Below are 20,088 nucleotides of genomic sequence, written 5' to 3' on the forward strand. Positions count from 1 at the left end.
AAGATTTCTTCACAGCAGCTGTTGTTTTACAAGATTTTCAATAAGCCTCTCTCACCCCCAACAGAATATATGAATGCTACAAAATATTGTAGGGCAAAAGTAAAAGCTTTGACCATGTATTTCTAAGTAAACCCAATATTTTTTGTAAATTATTGATGGATAGAACATCTTCCTAAAACATAATCAAGCACCACAATGCAAATAGAAACAAGGCCCTGGAAATACACAGCAGGTCCAACAGCACCTGAAAAGTAGAGGACAGGTTAATTGAATTCTGACAATGTATCTCCATCCAGAACGTTAACCATCTTAACACCATTCAGAAGCTGATGGGCTTGCTGATAATTTCCAGCAATTTACGTGTTTATTTCAGTATTTCAAGTGTTTTCTTTTTATCATTATGTAACTGTACTTATTGAATTCTGTTTTCTTGTCAGCAAAGTTTATATTTAATTCCTACTTGTTATGTCATCATATTTAAATCATTTCAAAGGGCATTTTATCCAAATTACAGTAGTTATTATAATCATTTGAAATACAGTACTTGGTAAAATGTAGTCACTCTGTGGCAACAACTTTTAATACTTTTTTTCTGGAATGAAGGAGGTACTTGACTGCTCCACCACTATTGAGTATAGCAATGCAACACAAGAGTTTGTGATGTCATCAGGTGACACATGGCTTCTTTATCAATAATAGGATGTATAGTTTAAACAGGAGCATACTTCATACCGTATTTTCAATATTGAATTTGAAAACAATTCTGCACGTTCTATCAGGGAAATCAGGAATCTGCCTATATTAAAAGTTTGTGTCTGTCTAACACTGTAATATATAGATTGTATAATAATGTACTATTGTGATACTGTAACATTGTACAGTTCCTCAAGCATTGTTGATTGGCCCATTCTAACCACATGACATTGGTCTGAGGTCAACCCATTTTCATCAATCATTACAATTCCCTATTTCTCCTCTCTTCCCACTTTAATCTTTCACCCAGGCATTTTACCAACTTTGCCCAGCACCTGCTCAGTCCCACACCAGGCTTATAGGTCTCTGTTCCATGTACTCTTTAGCCTGCTCCAAGTGCTCAAGATCTAAACTCTGCTCCCTTCTCACCATCCCCCGCTCCACCCCTCCCCGTCAAGCTCCTCCTCGTCTTCAGCAGCATCTCCATGTCCCAACTCAGGCACCAACAAAACTCTCTTACCTGGAAAACACAAAGACATCAACATTACAACTGCTTCCATTCAACTCACCTCCCTTCCAATATTGTCCCTTGGGACCAGCTACACACACTCCTGCTCTAGTTTTGTGTCTGAGGCCCCGTTGCATTTCCCCCTGCTCCAGCTATGATTCCTGTACCCTGCTATGCTTCTTTCTACCCTTCGAACTTGCAGCCTCCTTGCTTGGATGCTGAGTCATTGGGGTAGATTTTCCTGGAGCTGACAGGCGGGGTTTCAGGCGTGTTGGGGGGGGGGAATCCTGAATTCGGGGGTCCCGACACCATCTCGCCCAAAACCCACCTCCACGTAAGTTTCACAGGAGGCGGGTACCCGCCCCGCACTGGGACCCGCCGACCCGAGGCGGGAAGCGATTAGTGCCAATTAACTGCCTGTTAACAGGTAGTTAACAGGCAGTTTTTAGCCTAATCCCTATTTTCAGGAGTGTCGTGTGGGATTCCTGACGACTCCAAACCACGCCAGGTTAGAGCAGTCGAGCCGTCGGGTTGAAGGACTTGGAGGGGTCGCGATGTCGGTGTTCAAGTGAGTGATGGGTGCATAAGTGCAAAGGTAAGTGTGTTTGGTGTGTGTAAAGTGTGTAAAGATGTTTAAATTACCTGTACTTACCTTAACAGCCTTTCTTCCTCTAGGCTGCGGGAGTCCATCACTCAGCCGGCACTGAAAGCAAAATGGCTGCGATCTGTCAAAAGTGACAGCCTTCAGCTTTCATTGCCAGTGAGACTTCTAACTGAGTCTGTGTAGAAGGACTCAGGTTAGAAGTCAGACTGTCAGTGTTTGACAGCTTCAAACAGCTGTGAAACACTGATATTTCATCTGTCAAGAACTCTTGACAGATGAAATTTCAGTCTGTGATGTCACCTGTTGCCGGGTGGCCCTTCATTGGCCTGCTGAGCCTGCTGGGCAGGCTGAACAAGGTCAATCAAGGGAAAATCGCGCGGATTGGCCAGACGTCGATGTAGGCGGGACTAAAACCCGAAAGTTGTAGTCCCACCTCCTTCCCGACAGCTTAAGGAAAATCAACCCCATTGAGTGTGTTCGGGACTGAAATGGTTGGATTTTTGGACTCTGGGAGAGTCGGGGGGTGTGGGGATAGGGCGGGAGGGTGGAGTTGAGGTCGAGGATCAGCCATGGTCTTGTTGGGTGGTGGAGGGGCCGTATGACCTGCTCCTACTCTTCATTCTTATGTTCTTATGCTGCAGCCTTCTTGCTTCATGCCACAGCCCCTGCCCATGCCCACACCCACGGCCATTCCCATAGTTTCTTTCTTACCCACATGTGCTGCAATAGCTTCCAGATGCACCAGTACTTGTCAGGACCATAGCTACCAATATAATGTAATATATCCAAGAAGACATTCTATCCCAGTATTCAAACCAGAGCTCTGGATTCACCACTCCCTCCCAAGCCAGACCATGGCGTCCCCTGCTCTTCTTGCTTCATCCCAGGCCAAATTGTGGCATGCCCACTCCTCCTAGTCCACATCTAAAGCTCCCCACTCTCTCTTAGCCCAGGCCCCAATCTTCAGTATCTCACACAGTCTTGCATGTTTCAGCACCTCCTTGACATTCCCCGCCTGGCCCAGAAATCCACCTCCCATGACATATGGGAGGCATGCAGACAAAGTAGGAAATACATAAATGAAAGAGAAGATTAAAGGAAGGTTAGACTTCAGAAGGAATGAGATGGAAAGAACAAAAGTTAGATACAGATGGGAAAGACCATTTTGCTCAGAAGGACAACTGTCGAGCTGCCTCTTATTAATTCCAGGATTTTGTTTCCACTGCACTACCTGGTGATCCATTCCATATGCTAATCACTCTGTGTCAAGAATTCCCTGACATTGATCCTGGATTTGCCTTTCACTAGGTTGCTGTGCCTCCTTGTTCTAATGTCATTGGCATTTACATGCCACCTTATATGACCTAAATATTGAAGCGTCCAATGTGACATGCATCATGTGTGTGCTGATTCCTCACTAGGCGCGCACAGAATGCCAAATTAGTTTGGGTGCCCCAGAATCTTCCCAGGCACACGCATGATTCCAGCATTAGACCCATTTCCTATGCAAATCCAGGGCCTAATGCCGATTTTAGGCCCCTTTTCCATATCCGATCGCAACCGAAGGGCAGCATGTGCTGTGCATGTTGCAGTCAGTTTTGCAGTCGAGTCTAAAGCGGGCAGTCCTTAAAGGGACTGTGGGAGGCTGGCACAAAAAAGTAAGCAAGTGCTCCTCCTGGCTGCACTTTGAAACTACAGGCTGCTGCCAGCCACGGCTCGACTCCCTCCCGATCTCCTTAAAATTGTCACCACGTATTTCAAAGTAAACCATAATTTTTATAGATATATTGAGGGTAATTTTCACCTTCACCGCCTAGGTGGTAACCTGGTGGAGCAGATTTCTCGCTGATTTCAATGGGATGAAAATTAGGCAGGTTCTACAATGGGCGGGTGAACCGCTCCGGCAGCTTACCACCCAGGCAGTGAAGTTGAAAATTACCCCTATTAATATCAATGTAACTCCTCCCACAAATATCATCATTATGTATACATTTCCAGAGCACATTATATTCTCTATTCTGATTCATATGCCCCTGATACTGCATCTGAGAACACTGGTATCCACTAATCAACAAAAGATACTGCATCAGTAGCATTGCTTTACTATGGTTATTTAATGAATTTAAAATCACCATAATTTTGTGTGTGTCAATTCTGAGGTGCTTAATTCAATGAATTAAACCCAATGATCTATTACTAGTGCTGTAATAATCTATTCTATTGACTTTTTAAAAAAAAGGCAAATTAACTTTTAAAAAATCATTTTTTTAAATTGATTTCCAAGGAAAGATTCACATAAAAAGAGTTAAACTGAGAGATAAATAATTGACTACCCTGCCTTAGTACCTCTTGATTAAGAGGTGGTTGGGGAATCAGCCAGGGTTTGCACTCCTGTTTGCTCGATTGGAAGTGCACATGTGGACATTGGGTGAGAACAGTATTGGGCTCGGTTGTGATGCCCCTGATGATCTGCCAATATCCCTTTCCTGAACTCACACATGAAGGACGACCATTTGGATTAGATACCAGAGGGTGACTATGGAATCAAAACTCAGCAGGAGCTAGTTCCTGCAAAAGACGATGATGAAGTATGAATTTTTCATGTAGAAGATGAATGGCCTCTGTTGGCCTCTGGATGAGGTTTGTGTTCTCATCTGTTGCCAGATGTAATCATGAGGAGCATGTGAGCATATTAAAGAAGGCAAGAACTTGCACTTAAATAGCACCTTTCTCAACCTCAGGACACGTCTCACAGTCAATTAATTACTTTTGATTGTAGTAACTGTTGCAATGTAGGTAAATATGGCAGCCAATTTGCATACAGCAAGGTCCCACAAACAGCAATGAGATAAATGACCAGATACCTGTTTTAGCGGTATTGATTAAAAATTCAATATAAAGTTTACATATTTTTTTACATAATTTCAAAGATAATTTGAAACACAATAATAGCAGTTTACACACATAGCCCAATAAAAGTCATCCAGAAAAGAAATGGTTTTCATCGAGGGTAAAAGTATCACAAAAATTATCAACTTATTTTGGTTACCTTCTGACTACATTTCAAAATAAACTTGAACGTGCTGTTCCAGTGGAGGACACCCCTGAATTAAAAATCAAATCTAATTATTTAAAATAAGTATGTTTTGAATTCTCTGGGATCACTAAAATTAATATTATTTAAAACTATACACCTGAGCATCTTGTTAAACTCTGAGGTTGGAAAACCTTTACAGCCTTCAAAAGACCAACTTACTTTCTATTGTGTTACATTTGCTGTGATAGATTGCTGCCCATTCCTAATTTTAAATATCAAGTAGAATTATATGCACTTCTTTAATTCTAGAGCAGTTCTTAATTCAGACTGTTGGTATAATCTAAAAATTGTAATCTTGCTAAATATTTTGATGCAGAACTAATATCACAATCCACAAAGGTTATTAAGAATGCAAACCTTGTAGATTAATCTTTCAAGTAAAGCAATGGGCTTTACCTCCATCTGAAGTAAATAGTGATAATGTATTTTCAGAGCTGACTATAATATTGTTGTCATAGGGCAGATTCTAATGAGTTCAAATGGTTTAAGTAACTTTAGATGCAGCAAATATCTATATGTAACGGAATGGAAATGAGATTAATTTTTTAAAGCTAGGCTAAAGGTTGACGTGTGAAAAATTGAGTTAGTTTGCAAAAAAGAAATTTGTTTCTTCGAGTAAAAATTGAGGTCAGGAGGCCAGAGCTTGCCTTGCTCCTAGATGAATGAAATGAATCAAACAACATAGCTACAGGAAAGTGCGCAGATGTATAATTTAATGATGAGGCTACGTTCATTGTCCTGAAGATGTTTGTAATATGGCTGATGTTACTTTTTATAATGACAATGATTTTAGTATAATATATGCACTGCCTTTAAGTGATTTCTGAATCTGATAGCTGTGATTTTAAATAGGCCAAGAAAGAATGGTCTTGGCCTTATTGCTGCTTGTCCTTTTTTGATTTACATTAACACCATGTGTTTTTTGGTTATATTAAACAGCATGAAACTCATCTGCTAGTAGTATCTTTTAATTACTGTGTGCAAATTTCATCTGTAATTGAAACAAAAAGCTTTTCAGCCATCTTCCCAAACCATCTTGACAAGCTGAAACCTGAATGTTATTTTCTGGTGCTGCGATTAGATTGGGGCTGAAGTCTCCAGCTGGCAGGCCTGTCTATGACTGGAGGCGGCCTGTCCCCAGTGCTTGTCATTTCCTGACATGCCTGACAGGACAAGGAGAGCCGTCCCAGACAGATTCATTAGATGGCATTTTCTACAGCTGGGCTAAAATGAGGGCTGCACTTCATCACGGCAACTGCGAACTAACTCTGCAAGGCCCCTTGTTGGTTTTAACCAAACCCGTGTTGTTTTAGCAATTTTTGTTTTGCAATATTTTAAAATCTTTTGACATGTTTTCCTTAAGTTCCCCTGAAGCTCACACCTCATGCACTGTGTTGACATTGATTCTAAATCCAAGCTGCTGCTGCAGTTGAGACCATTGTGATGGGATATCGAGCATTTTATTCATTCATGAGATGGCGGAGCTTACCTTTCACCTTATTGTTGGCTGCCATTTCTTTAGTTCATGGTCTCTATGACAACTGTTTAAATTGGGATGAGTAACTGTCATCTGGAGTATTACTGAGAGAAAAGTGTTAGTGAGCATAAAGTCCCATAGATAGAACATTTCAACATAATCCAATTTTAATTGAGCTCAAGAGACTTTGATGTGCTGCATAAGGTCAGGAAAGAGCTATTCCAGGGAGAAATTAAACCAGCCTAGCTAGGCTTCAGTACTACTGACTGTCACCATTTTAAATGAGCATTAGCATCAGCCTTAACCTTCCCCTGTGGAACATCTCACTTCACTTCCAACATTTCTCTGCCTTCTACCATATGCGAAGGTTGAGGGACTTTCATCTTTTTTTTTAACACCTCCTTGATTAAGTTTGAAAAGCATGAAGCTGACCTGAGATGCACAGAAAGCTGTCAATTGGTCCCTTCTTTGCAAGTCAGGGTGGGAAAATAGAGAATGGAAAAGGATTATTTTCACTTGTCAGTTAGAGCCCACTTGATTTTTTTCATTCAAAAGGCAGGCTGCCTTTAACCTGTACCAATGTAACAATTAAGGCTTATTTGGTAACCAAATAACGTTAAAAGCTATGGTGGTTTGTTTTGTTTAAAAAAAAGGTCTAACGTTTAGAACTGAAAGGCAGCAACAATCTGTGTTTAAATGGGAAAATGTGTCTTGATAATTCTGATGGGTCTTTTGTGAAAAGGAAAAGGCTCCTTTCATCTTTTTCTATACATCAGCAAATCCTCTGTGGTATTCTTAGTACAAATTTTCTTAACAGCAAAAAAGGAGAGAAAATTCTACCACGCTCCCTTATTAACCCTTTGAAAATTGTAGTTTTATTTCTGAATCATTTCTCCAAACATCATCATAAACAAAATCTTTGACCAAGTGTTCTGTATATTTAATGCCTGTGTTTCATTATGAGATATAATATCAGCATTGCATTCATTTAAAATTTTTGCAGAGAAAAACTGTATCTTAGGAACTTCATATTAAAAATCTTAAGAAAAAGAAGTCCCAAAAGGAGTACAGCTTCAGCCACTGACAGTATTGAAGTTTTGTGTTGTTAAAAAGTTGTCTTGTAAAGCAGTTTGAAATTTATTCATAAACAATTACTTATTTTAACAGTGAATGTGTTTATAATAGTTACTTTATGTAAGTGTATTTAGGCTGTGTTCCAAAACGAACAGAGCAACTGAGTGCACCTCCCTGCCTCTTAACATACACCAGCCATCACAAATAGATTGATTCTCTTTTTAAAAAAAATAACAGAATTCTGGTAATAATTTCCAAGGACCAATTTTATTTTTTTAACGCTTAATACATTCCTTCAAGTTACTTCAAAATTTATGGGAAAGTTGATTTGCCTAATGGAAATTGTTGCAGATCTGATATTTGTTATTTCTTACATAAATGTAAACTTGGGCTAAAGCAATTGTCATCGGTCCCTGCCACAAACTCCATTCCCTAGCCACCGACTCCAGCCTCTCCCTGGCAACTGCCTGAGGCTGAATCAGACTGTTCACAACCTTGGTGTCATACTTGACCCCGAGATTAGTTTCCAACCACATATCCACGCCACCACTAAGACCACCTATTTCCACCTCCATAACATTGCCCGACTCCGCCCCTGCCTCAGCACATCTGTTGCTGAAACGCTCATCCATGCCTTTGTTACCTCTAGACTTGACGCACTCTTGGCTGGCCTCCCATGTTCTACCCTCCATAAATTTGAGGTCATCCAAAACTCTGCTGCCCGTATCCTAACTTGCACCAAGTCCCGTTCACCCATCACCCCTGTGCTCGCTGACCTATATTAGCTCCCGGTTAAGCAACGTCTTGATTTTAAAATTCGCATCCTTGTTTTCAAATCCCTCCATGACCTCGCCCCTCCCTATCCCTGTAATATCCTCCAGCCCTACAACCCTCCGAGAGATCTGTACTCCTCCAATTCTGGCCGCTTGAGTATCCCGATTTTAATCGCTCCATTGGCGACCGTGCCTTCAGCTGCCAAGGCCCTAAACTCTGGAATTCCCTCCCTAAACCTCTCTGCCTCTCTACCTCTCTACCTCTCTTTCCTCCTTTAAGATGCTCCTTTAAACCTACCTCTTTGACCAAGCTCTGTCCTAATATCTCCTTATGTGGCTTGGTGCCAAATTTTGATTGATACGCTCCTGTGAAGCACCTTGGGATGTTTACTACATTAAAGGCGCTATCTCAATACAAGTTGTTGTTATTCTCACAGATGCATCCTTAATTCTATAGATGGTTAAACAATTTGTTTTACTGTGGTTTGAATTAAACAAAATGAATATATTTTCAAATTTTAGGTCCTTGCTTACACAGAAGGTTTACATGGAAAATGGATGTTCAGCGAGATACGGGCTGTTTTTTCAAGACGCTATCTCCTCCAGAGCACAGCTTTGGAAGTTTTCATGGCCAACAGAAGTACGTCCTGTTACAAATTTAGTTTTCTCATAGAAAATGGTGTAAATGCAGACCAATAATGCTGTCTTAAAAATGTGCTTGAAATCGTGCAATCTTTGTGAAAAAGGTAATTCTTCATTGCATCTTTCTCTTTAAAATTATTTTTTTCTTATTTTTTCTGCAGCTTCTGTTATGTTCAATTTCCCAGACCAAGCTACAGTGAAGAAGGTTGTATATAGTTTACCTCGGGTTGGAGTTGGCACTAGTTATGGTTTGCCACAAGCCAGGTATTGGATGTGGACTTTTTTATGTGAAATTTCTCTTAATTTTTCATCTCAAACCCAGTATTCCTAACTTAACAGTTATTTTAACCCAAAAAGGCTTATGTGATGATATAATACATAACAAATCACTTTGTCTATTTTTCACCTACAGCCATTTGAGAGATATTAGCTAGCCTGCCTATATTTCTAAAATTATTCTTTAGTGTGTTTGCACAAACTTATGGTGACTTCGTAAAATCATAAGAAAGCACTTAGAAAAGACAATTTAGCCCATCAAAGTTCATCTCTCCTGTAACTCATAACTTGCTGAGTGCTATTTGCAATATATTTAATTGAAAGGGATTATGCTTGGCATTCCAATATATTTTAACAAGCCAGGTAGGTTGAGCTTCTGCACCATTCTATATAATACTTTCATGAAATCTGTTGTAAACATTAATAGTCCAAGATGTGCTATTACCACATAGGTCAAGCAAACAATTTTAGTACTCCATAGAGCAAACCTCTGAATTAACACTGATTCTTTTCATGAATCTCTTATTTAAACTCCAGTATTCAAAATCTTAAAATGTATTGACAATGTAATGTTGTTTTCTTCTGTTTATGTAAACTGTTCCACATAGGATGATGCTGTGGGTTGAATGCACAATGTGGAGGAGTATTTGTGAGAGTCAACCCATGACATCATCAGTGGAATAGTCCAATTACAGCAGAGATTTGAGCATGAAATTGAAGATTATATTCAGAATTTAAACTTTTAAACATAATTTTAATAAATGGTGTATTGTATTTTTTTTAATTGTTAGTCGTTATTTTTGTTGAGTGAGCCACTTTAAAAGAAACTGCAAAGTATTTGCTTTAAAAGATCAGATGAGCAGGGGGTACTTGACCATTAATGTGTATTTATTATTGATATGTAGTATTAGAAGCTACACTTTTTTATGTCCAAACATAATTCCTTTCAATTAAATATACTTGCACATAGCACTCAGCAAGTTATGAGTTACAGGAGAGATGAAGCTTGATGGACCAGTTGGCCTTTTCTCATGGTTTAAAAAACCTTTAAGTATACATGAAAGGGTTGAGATGCATGCTGATCAGTGGTTTAGCTACAAGATTTAACATGTTAGACTTGTTGACTCTTGTCTATTCATCATCACTACTGTAGCACACTGAATAATAAAACAGGGTAATTGCAGATCACACCTTGAGAAAGCCTGATAAATGAAAACTGCTGCAGGTTGTTTAACAGCACACTGTGCACTGAAGCCTACAGAGTAGCAACATGTTTACTCTGCATAATAATTGTGCCATTTATATATACTGTATAAAGTTGTAATCTTAAACGTGGAAAAGAAGAGGAAGGATAAACAAATCTGCACTCATACTGATACTTGTTATCCACTGTGATGTATGAAGTAGTGTTTCTTCTCACTGTCACTAACTAAGGGCAATTAGAGTTATCATTTAAAAGACAAAATAGGTGTTCTCATTTTTCTTTTACTTTGCTAACCCTTCATAATTTTAATATCCCTTACAACTCAGTAAAATATGGAATTTAACATTGGATTTTCCCTTTAACAGCTGTCTGTTGGCAATTGCTTGTTACTTCAATAATTCATTATGAATCTCTAGCCTGAAACAAATAAATTGCTGACATAAACAAACTACTCAATTAGCAATATTCAAAATGGCAGTTGAGACAAATATCAATTGTCATTCTTTTCAATATCACTATTTTTCTCAAGAATTCAAAGCTTATGTAGAAGCTTCTAAACTGTTCAGAAATAGGATTTTTCAAAATGTGTGGGACCCACAGTACACCTCCATGTTAGTATATTTTTTGTTTAATTATCATCAATGATTTTACTTTTTAGGATTGTGTTAGAACAACTTATCAGTTGTTTTGAGTAAAATGAGTTGGAGTGCAAAGTTATATTTGCTTATCAAGTCCCTTATGCATTCACAAGGCCATAGACTAAGATCTCCATTATTATTGGTAATTATAGTTCAGGCTTGTCCAAGCAATTATGGTTCACTCTGCCTCCTTCAAGACAATGACAATGCCCCCTTCCAAAAACCTGGAATGGACTTGCACCAAACTTTAAGTAAAAGTTTCTTCACATTTTTTTCCTTTCAAAAATTACTTCAGAATTACAAGATCAGTATTCATTTAAAATGTATTACTCGTAAATAATAAATAACTGCAATAATCTTCTATAGATTGTCACCAGTTTCAGTATGTGGTGATAGTCTTCTGATCCAATTTGCATGAAATTTTATAATGATGAACTTGCTATTGATTAATTTGTCAATTAGTTCTGATATTTTAATGACTAGTTCACTGGATTGTGCAATGCAACATCAGAAAATGTTTGCTATTTGGTTGACAAGATCTAGGACTTTGATAAATTCTAGAAACTAATCTTTCTGGTTTGGTGTCAGAAAATGCTCGCAGGTTTTTACATACCGTTGGTAAATTACAGCAACTAAACTGACTAATGGATTTTGTTTATGGCAATCATGAATCAGTAGAGGTCCTGGCATCTTGTGCATGTTGACAAAACCAATATTGATGCAAAACTAGTTTCTGAAGCACCAAGAAAGATCAAGTGGGTTAGAATTATCACTTATCTTATTTTACTAACTAGATTCAAACTAGTCATCCCAGAAACCAATGATAGCAACTTCATGTATATAGTGATGTTATTTCATTACGTTACTTCATTTTGAAAATTGAGTTCCTTTACAGTTCTTGATAACTCTCCCCACTATATTGGTTTTTAGTGTAATTTTTAAGAAATAATCCAGGGTAAGGCTCATGAGAATGGGGGCCCCAAACAAGATGTCAGCCTCAACATGACAGACAATTTTCCTACAAATACTTAATTTTGAGAATTCTTCTGAAGTGTTGGGTTAGTACCTTGAAAATTGGTCACACATTTTTAACACATTTTTACTAATATGTATAATTAATGCTGCATTATTTTACTTTGTTATAAAACACAGCTATGCGGAATGAGTCCACCATTTGTGTGGATAATATATATTTTCAATGACCTATGTAATGTTCATTTTCAAAATTAATAAATTTGTGATCTTACTGAAAAATTCCATGATTAGTTGGCAAAGATCCTCTTTAAAGCTTATAAATTAGTACACTGAACAGATTAACCAACTCTCAATATGTTTCATGATTATTTTTCACCCAGTACAGTGACACTCTTTTATAATCTAATTTTCCATGACAAATTCAAATATTTGACTACATTGAGAGTTCTTAAATTTCTCACTACAAAGGTTAGTTTCATTATAACAGAGTTCTACTGTATCCAGATGTAAAAAAAGAACGCAAATATTCTTGTTTCAAAAAAAGCAGAAGAACACCCAGATGCAAAAGTGTGAACAGAAAAATAAATTGATTAACGCTAGTTGCTCAATATAACTCTCATGCTGGTATTAAAAGATAATGAAAATTCTACTGCTGTGATAGAGAAAAGACTAGGCTGCTTATCGGCTAAGTGGCAGGAATGAAGTGCTTTTCTGTTACAAAAAGATAAAAGTTTTTGAGGTGACCAAGAGAGGCAAATATTCTCTCATTATTTGGTGCTGTAACTGTGAATGAAATCGAATGTGTACTATGAATAACAACTCTTCCCCTATTTTTTTGGAATTATCAGGAGAATATCACTGGCCAGTCCTCGCCAGCTTTTTAAATCCTCCAACATGACACAACGCTGGCAACGGCGGGAAATTTCAAACTTTGAATACTTGATGTTCCTTAACACTGTTGCAGGTACATTGAGCTATTGAGTCCTTCTTATATGTTTATATATCAAGGTTTGGCTTGATAGTTTGCATTTATCCAGTGGGATTCAGCTGCAGGGCCATGATGGATACTGAAACTATCCCATTAAATTTTATCAGGAGACACATAACCTGCCACTGTGACTGTAGATTCATTTATTGTTACTGGGGTTATTCTGTGGTCTCACTCTGCCATTTCCTTTGCTGACAGCTTTGTCTGAAACTGAAGCTTTATTAGAGTCTACAAACCATTTTCAGCGTGTGTCTGGAAATAATAACGAGAAAATGTAATTTTAGTGCTTTGTCACTCAAGACAACAGCAACTAGACAGTCGAACAAGAATGGCACAGTATTCTGTTCAGTACAACATCTTGAGTTGTGGCAGATTAATAGAAAGCAACATAAATATACATGAAAATAGGAGATTTTGTGTTTGTATCAGAAGGTAAAACAAAGGGAGAGCACTTTACATGTTTCCATACAACGCATGCATTTTCCACTGTTTTATTTTCTGATGTGTGTGTGGTTGAAGTTTGCACTGAATAATTATGTATATATTTAGTTGCGGCATGTGTTGAGCTTATTATTGCCATCTAATTAGATGTAACTTGAACTGCTTACACGGAGAAAAATCATAAAAAATTCTTTCCTAATGAACTGGAGATGACAAAATGTCTGTTAAGTGTTGGGAAGCAGACAAGCGGAGGAATAACAACCATAAACATGCTATATTCAAGTACATAAAAAAAAAATTGGCTCTCAGTAATGTTATATCTAAGCCTTCTGGTCAACCAGTGTGTGCCTTATTTCAGAATTAGAGTGGAATAAAAAATGATTTATCAAAATATGAGAGAATTAACAAGTTTAATTATAAATGCACAAGTGGGCCAGAAGTTAATCATTTTATAGGGGAAGCTTTCCCGTCAATTTGAAATTGTTTTTAATATACTTTATCCCCATGAAGCTCCTATGTCTTCCTGTGAATGCTGAGAGAAAGCAGTTATGAAAACTCATTAGAATGGCCTAAGCCACTACCCGAGCACTAGGAGCCAGAATAGTAAAATTAAAGATGGCATAGAACGACTTAGACGATGGCATAGAAAGTCATATATCCAAATTTGCCGATGACACAAAGATAGGCGGCATTGTAGGCAGTGTAGATGAAAGCATACGATTACAAAGGGATATTGATAGATTAAGTGAATGGGCAAAACTGTGGTAAATGGATTTCAATGTAAGCAAATGTGAAGTCATTCACTTTGGACCTAAAAAGGATAGAAGAGTACTTTCTAAATGGTAAAAAGCTAAATACAGTGGATGTCCAAAGAGACTTGGGGGTTCAGATACATAGATCATTAAAATGTCATGAACAGGCACAGAAAATAATCAAAAAGGCTAATGGAATGCTGGCCTTTGTATCTAGAGGACTAGAGTACAAGGGGGTAGAAGTTATGCTGCAGCTGTAGAAAACCCTGGTTAGACCACACCTGGAGCACTATGAGCAGTTCTGGGCACCACACCTTAGGAAGGATACATTGGCCTTGGAGGGAGTGCAGCGTAGGTTTACCAGAATGATACCCAGACTTCAAGGGTTAAGTTACGAGGAGAGATTACACAAATTAGGGTTGTATTCCCTGAAATTTAGACGGTTAAGGGATGATGTGATTGAAATTTTCAGGATATTAAGGGGAACAGAGAGGGTAGATAGAGAGAAACTATTTTCGTTGGTTGAGGATTCTAGGACTAGGGGGCATCGTCTAAAAATTAGAGCCAGACCTTTCAGGAGTGAAATTAGGAAACACTTCTACACACAAAGGGTGGTAGAAGTTTGGAACTCTCTTCCGCAAACGGCAATTGATGCTAGATCAATTGTTAATTTTAAATCTGAGATTGATAGCTTTTTGTTAACCAAAGGTATTAAAGGATATGGGCCAAAGGCGGGTATATGGAGTTAGATCACAGATCAGCAATGATCTCATCGAATGGCGGAACAGGCTCGAGGTACTGAATGGCCTACTCCTGTTCCTATGTTCCAATGTCTACTGCAATTTTTGTCACACTAACATTTTTTGTGTGTTTTAAAAGTATAGTGGCCATCTGACCCTAATATATATATAAATAACATTTTAAAGCCCACCAGCAACATTATTGCAAAAATTGTTGCAGGCTTGGATTTCTACCGTCTTGACATTTGCCCTCGTTATAAAATCACTGCTTGTAAAGATACAATTAAGAACACTTATGGATTTCAGATTTGAACCAAAATCCACCTGTGGCAGAAAAAAACTGGAAAAAATTGCAATGTGAAATTGTATTAAGCTACTGTTAACATACAATTCTGTAGCAACTCATTCTACATTCTATGCAGCACCAATAGGTATCTTAAAGGCGAGGAAAATATTGCTCAGTCATTAAGTCTGCAGAAAGCTGAGTAATGTGAGGATGCTGCTGCACCACTGCAGGTCACTGGTTTCTCAAGTTTCAGCTGACTACAAAAAATTCCAAGTAAGAGTGCCATTTGCGCAGAGGATGCTTAGCAGAACAAGCAGACCTGTATGTTTTATAGCTATGCTTCATTCAGAAGAATTTGTAGCAGAGCATTCAGGGAAATGCTTTGACAAAGAGAAAAAGATGGCCAAATACAGGAAGTAGTAAATGGTTCTGATTTTTGATGTTTCACTGTGCAATTTCTGCCTTATTAAGGAAGTATTTGTTGTTCCAGTGTCTTTAACACACATTTTTATATAACACCAATGGGACAGAAATTCGGGTCCCCACGGGTGAGTACGCGCTGTGTACTCAAGCGTAGGGCCAACGAAAGTGCCGGTTTCGTGCATGCACTGCGCATGCGCTGGAAACCAGAACCTCCGTTCCCTTGAAGGAAGGGGTTCACAGGTCAAACGCGTGCGCCGGAGAGGCAGCGCATACGCCTGGACCATTTTTTTTCCCGGTTTCTCTGGGAGGGTAAATCTCCAGCAGCTACGCTTCTAAAAAGCAGTCGCAAGGCCTGCTTTTAACAAGGTAAGTGGTGAATTAAGTAAAATTAAAACATTTTTTCCACAGGTTTATTATTTTTAAATACTTTAAAGAAAGGTAAGTTTATTGTTAGCCCCGTTAAAAGCTGTAATTAATTTTTTCAAAAATTTAAATTATTTTTTTAAATAGTTATTTTATGTAATTTATAGTTATTTTAAAAATGTGATTTAAAAAAAAAATTATTTGAAGTTTTACTTAGGTTTGGGGCCGATCTCTATTCATAGATTTGACAGGTCTTCCTGTCAAATCTATGAATAGATATTCCCTGCTCCGATTGGCTCCCCATGGCCCATGTGATCCCAGGGGACGCTTCGAACTAACTGCACCCCTGGGATACACAGGCACTGCACAGCGGCAGCTGGAGGAGGCCCAGGATCAAAATCCCACGTTGTCCCACAGCACAACGGCAGGCACGCTATGTAAGTGCAGGTCGGGGGCTTGCGCCCGCGGGAAGCCTTCAACCCGAATTTCTGGCCCAATATCACTCCATGCATGCATTTTATGGGCAACACAAGGGTGTTTAAAGGTATTCACCAAAAAAAATCATGTTTTCAAGTTTATAATTTTAGCTCCCGTTTATGACGCAAGCACATTACAAACATTCCTTCATCATATTATCTCTTCCTTGCTAGGACGGACGTACAATGATTTAAACCAGTACCCTGTGTTTCCTTGGGTTATTACGAACTACGAGTCTGAAGAGCTGGATCTGACCCTACCAGGCAACTTCAGGGACCTATCAAAGGTATCTTTCAACAGTGCCTGTTCTGAAACTAAGCTATTTTAGCACTTCTCCATAGGGGAGAGAGGGATTCTAAATTTCTGCTTCAGTTTACCCAGGCCATAAGGATTTCATTAAGTAGGTCCAAAAATCACAAAGCTGTAGTGTATAGTTTTCATGATTAGTTCCAACATATCTGTTGCAATTATAGTTGGCATTGTGTTAAAGCAGAACAAGAATAATCATTTCGTTTTGACTGGGTGAGGTCAAATTATTTTGGTCATTTTAATTTTACTAATACTATTAAGTACTTTATATATTTTATATACAGCTATATGTGCCAGGAGTGTGTTAGTGTTATTTGCACCAATGCAACAGCCAAGTTAAGAAGGCCAACATTTTCTAAGTAAACATGGAAATCTAGTCTTGCAATTTCAGGCTAATAAAATGAAAATTAGTAGGTAGAGATAATAGTTGTGTTTATATGAAATATGCTTATCACTGAATTGGTGAGAATTACTTTTTGAAATGTAGTCACTGATGTAATGTAGGAAACGTGGCAGCCAATTTGCGCACAGCAAGCTCCCACAAACAGCAGTGTGATAATGACCAGATAATCTGTTTTTTGTTATGTTGATTGAGGGATAAATGTTGCCAGGACACCGGAGATAACTCCCCTACTCTTCTTCGCAATAGTGTCAGCTGTGGCTCAGTGGGTAGCACCCTCGCCTCTGAGTCAGAAGGTTGTGGGTTCAAGTCCCACTCCAGAGACTTGAGCACAAAAATCTAGGCTGACACTCCAGTGCTGTACTGAGGGCGCGCTGCACTGTCGGGGGTGTCGTCTTTTGGATGAACTGTTAAACCAAGGCCCCATCTGTTCTCTCCGATGGAAGTAAAAGATCCCATGACACTATTTCGACGAAGAGCAGGGGAGTTATCCCCGGTGTCCTGGCCAATAATTATCCCTCAATCAACATAACAAAAGCAGATTATCTGGTCATTTGTAGGAGTTTGCTGTGCGCAAATTGCTGCCATGTTTCCTACATTACAACAGTGACTACACTTCAAAAAGTACTTCATTGACTGTAAAGTGCTTTGGGGCGTCTGGTGGTCGTGAAAGGCGCTATATAAATGCAAGTCTTTCTTTTTGGTTACTATGTGATTTTCACACCTAGACAAAAACACAATGATTAACAAAAAAGGCTCAACACATAGGAAGCTAAATTGGATAGCCCCCGAAAATGGGTGCAGGAATCGCGATGCTCGATTACCCCGTGCCCGTTCAATGTAATGCAGGCAGCACACCACCTTCGTGCTGCCTGCTCATTATCATAATTTCTGCATGCAGCCAGCGCTAACTGCGCCACTCATTAATGCACGTACCAGCAGGAGGTCCAATATCGTTACTTGCTAGCACTGCTTAAAGCTAGCCTGCACCTCTTAAAGGCAACATGCATTGTGGCTGCTGGAGGTGCTGGCATCATTTGGAATAGTGCTGTGCAACAAAGAACAATGGCTGACCATGGGAGAGATTGTGCAGCAAGGTTTTCTGACACTGCACTGGAGGTCTGTATCCACAGTGGGGCAGGAGGCTCTCCAGACACACGGTGAGAAGGCAGTGGGAGCAGATAGTCGCGGAGATCAATGCCAGGATTTAGCCCTGAGGACCTGGATGCAGTTCCACAAGAAGGTTAATGACCTCACACGATTGGTCAAGGTCTGTGAATGCATCTTCAAATGCCATATCCTACCAACTGCACCACTAACCTCAGACATTGCTCAATTCACCACAACCCCATCACTCACCTACCAGCAATCTCTATCAATCAGGACTCATACCTAACATTCATGTGCTTCACCTCACCCTCACACACTTAGCACTGTAGCAACTCTCACACCCACATCTCACAGCTTGCACATACTGCCAAATATTCAGCCATGACAGCCACATCACCCAAGCATATTGCATGACACTCACTGACACACTTCCCTCTCTCTTGCAGGACAAGGTGGCGCACAACTGGAGACAGCAAGAAGTAACCGAAGGGGGTGAGGCAGGCCTGCATGTTCTAACCCCCATGGAGGAGACGGTGCTGGCCATTATCGGAAGGGCCATTGCTGAGGATGAGGCAGCGGCGGGGCTGAATCCATTGAAGAGGACGCTATCCTCATACCTGATCCTCAGCCTCACATCCCACTTCCCCCTCATCCCACAATCTCTTATGACATACAAGCTGCAGATGGTGTAAGCATACACTTCTTACTTTCCCCTCTCTCCTCACCAGAATGTTATCTTTTTGCCTTTTTCCTTTCAGATACCCAAGAACTGCAGCCTGGCCTGACAGTGGAGGAAGACCAAGTAGACAGTGATGAAGACAACACACCTTCACTTGATTTCACTCTCTCAGCCACCAGCTCAGATACACACACTGTGCGTATCTTAGAGGACTACCAGTATATAGGTGGGATCAGCATGTGGTGAGACACCGGGCACAAGTGCGCCGCAGCCAGAGCAGGTAGCAAGGATAGCGCAGGTGCTAGCTTGCCGGAGGGCGAGGTCGCACATGAGTTCTGCTGCAGAGAACTCAGATGAGGACTTTGATGGCCCAGGCTACAGAAGAAGGCTGATGGGTGTAGACAACAAAATGCTTGGTGCATTGGGAAGTCTGCCAGAAATCTGTGTTCACTGTCAAGGAGCATGGATGAGTCTGGCACTAACTTGGCACAGGGCTTTGCACAGAGCTTGGAGCACATCCATTCCAGCATGGAACTGGTGGCCAACTCCATCAACACACTTGTGGGCCCAACCATGAAGCAACGTCTGATGGCAGATGTCTCAGCTTCTACCAAAGGTATGTGCTGCCATGCAAGCTCTGACTTCTACCCTCATGGCTCTGGATACCAGTGTTCAAAGGGGCACTCCAGCAATATTTCCTCCCAACAGATTACTAGGATTGCTGAGGTGCCGCCCTGGGGAGTGACAGTGGCACCATGGAGCACGAGCCTGCTGTCCTCTCTCAGGATGACCGCATTCGTGATCCCACCCCTGCCACTCTGCCAGTGCCCTTGCTGTTGCCTGTCAGCCAGCCAGCCCAGACTGCTGCCACCCATGCCGAGGTGGTATAATCTGAAGCCGGGCCTTCTAATCCCAGAGCTGCTAGAGGTCATCCTCCAAGGTTATCTGCAGTCTCCTCCACTGAAAGTCAGCAGCCTTCCACCAGCTATGCTACAGCCACTGGGGTAGCACTTCGTAGGAACACTAGGACAGGCAAAGACACATGGAAGACAGGCACTAAGGGAATGCACAAGGGTGATTAGTTTGTATGCAGTAAGGCATAATTTAATTTATAGATTTGGTTTGCAATGTTTATTTTGTGTTGGCTTTTATTTTTACA

At 40.0% G+C, this 20,088-nt stretch overlaps 1 protein-coding gene across 3 annotated transcripts in view; it reads left to right on the forward strand.

The window, feature by feature from the left end:
• Window positions 1–20,088, forward strand: part of LOC147111942 (neurobeachin-like) — a 1,011,877-nt gene that overhangs the window by 842,693 nt on the left and 149,096 nt on the right. For all 3 annotated transcript variants that reach the window (XM_085999351.1, XM_085999350.1, XM_085999349.1), the window contains 4 exons: window positions 8,749–8,866; window positions 9,030–9,132; window positions 12,810–12,925; window positions 16,605–16,717. In XM_085999351.1, the coding sequence (XP_085855477.1) occupies window positions 8,749–8,866; window positions 9,030–9,132; window positions 12,810–12,925; window positions 16,605–16,717 (450 nt within the window). The remainder of the gene's footprint in view (window positions 1–8,748; window positions 8,867–9,029; window positions 9,133–12,809; window positions 12,926–16,604; window positions 16,718–20,088) is intronic.

Source organism: Somniosus microcephalus, chromosome 10 (genome assembly GCF_052327205.1).
Source record: "Somniosus microcephalus isolate GS21.2 chromosome 10, FLI_Smic_1.0, whole genome shotgun sequence".
NCBI lineage: Eukaryota > Metazoa > Chordata > Chondrichthyes > Squaliformes > Somniosidae > Somniosus > Somniosus microcephalus.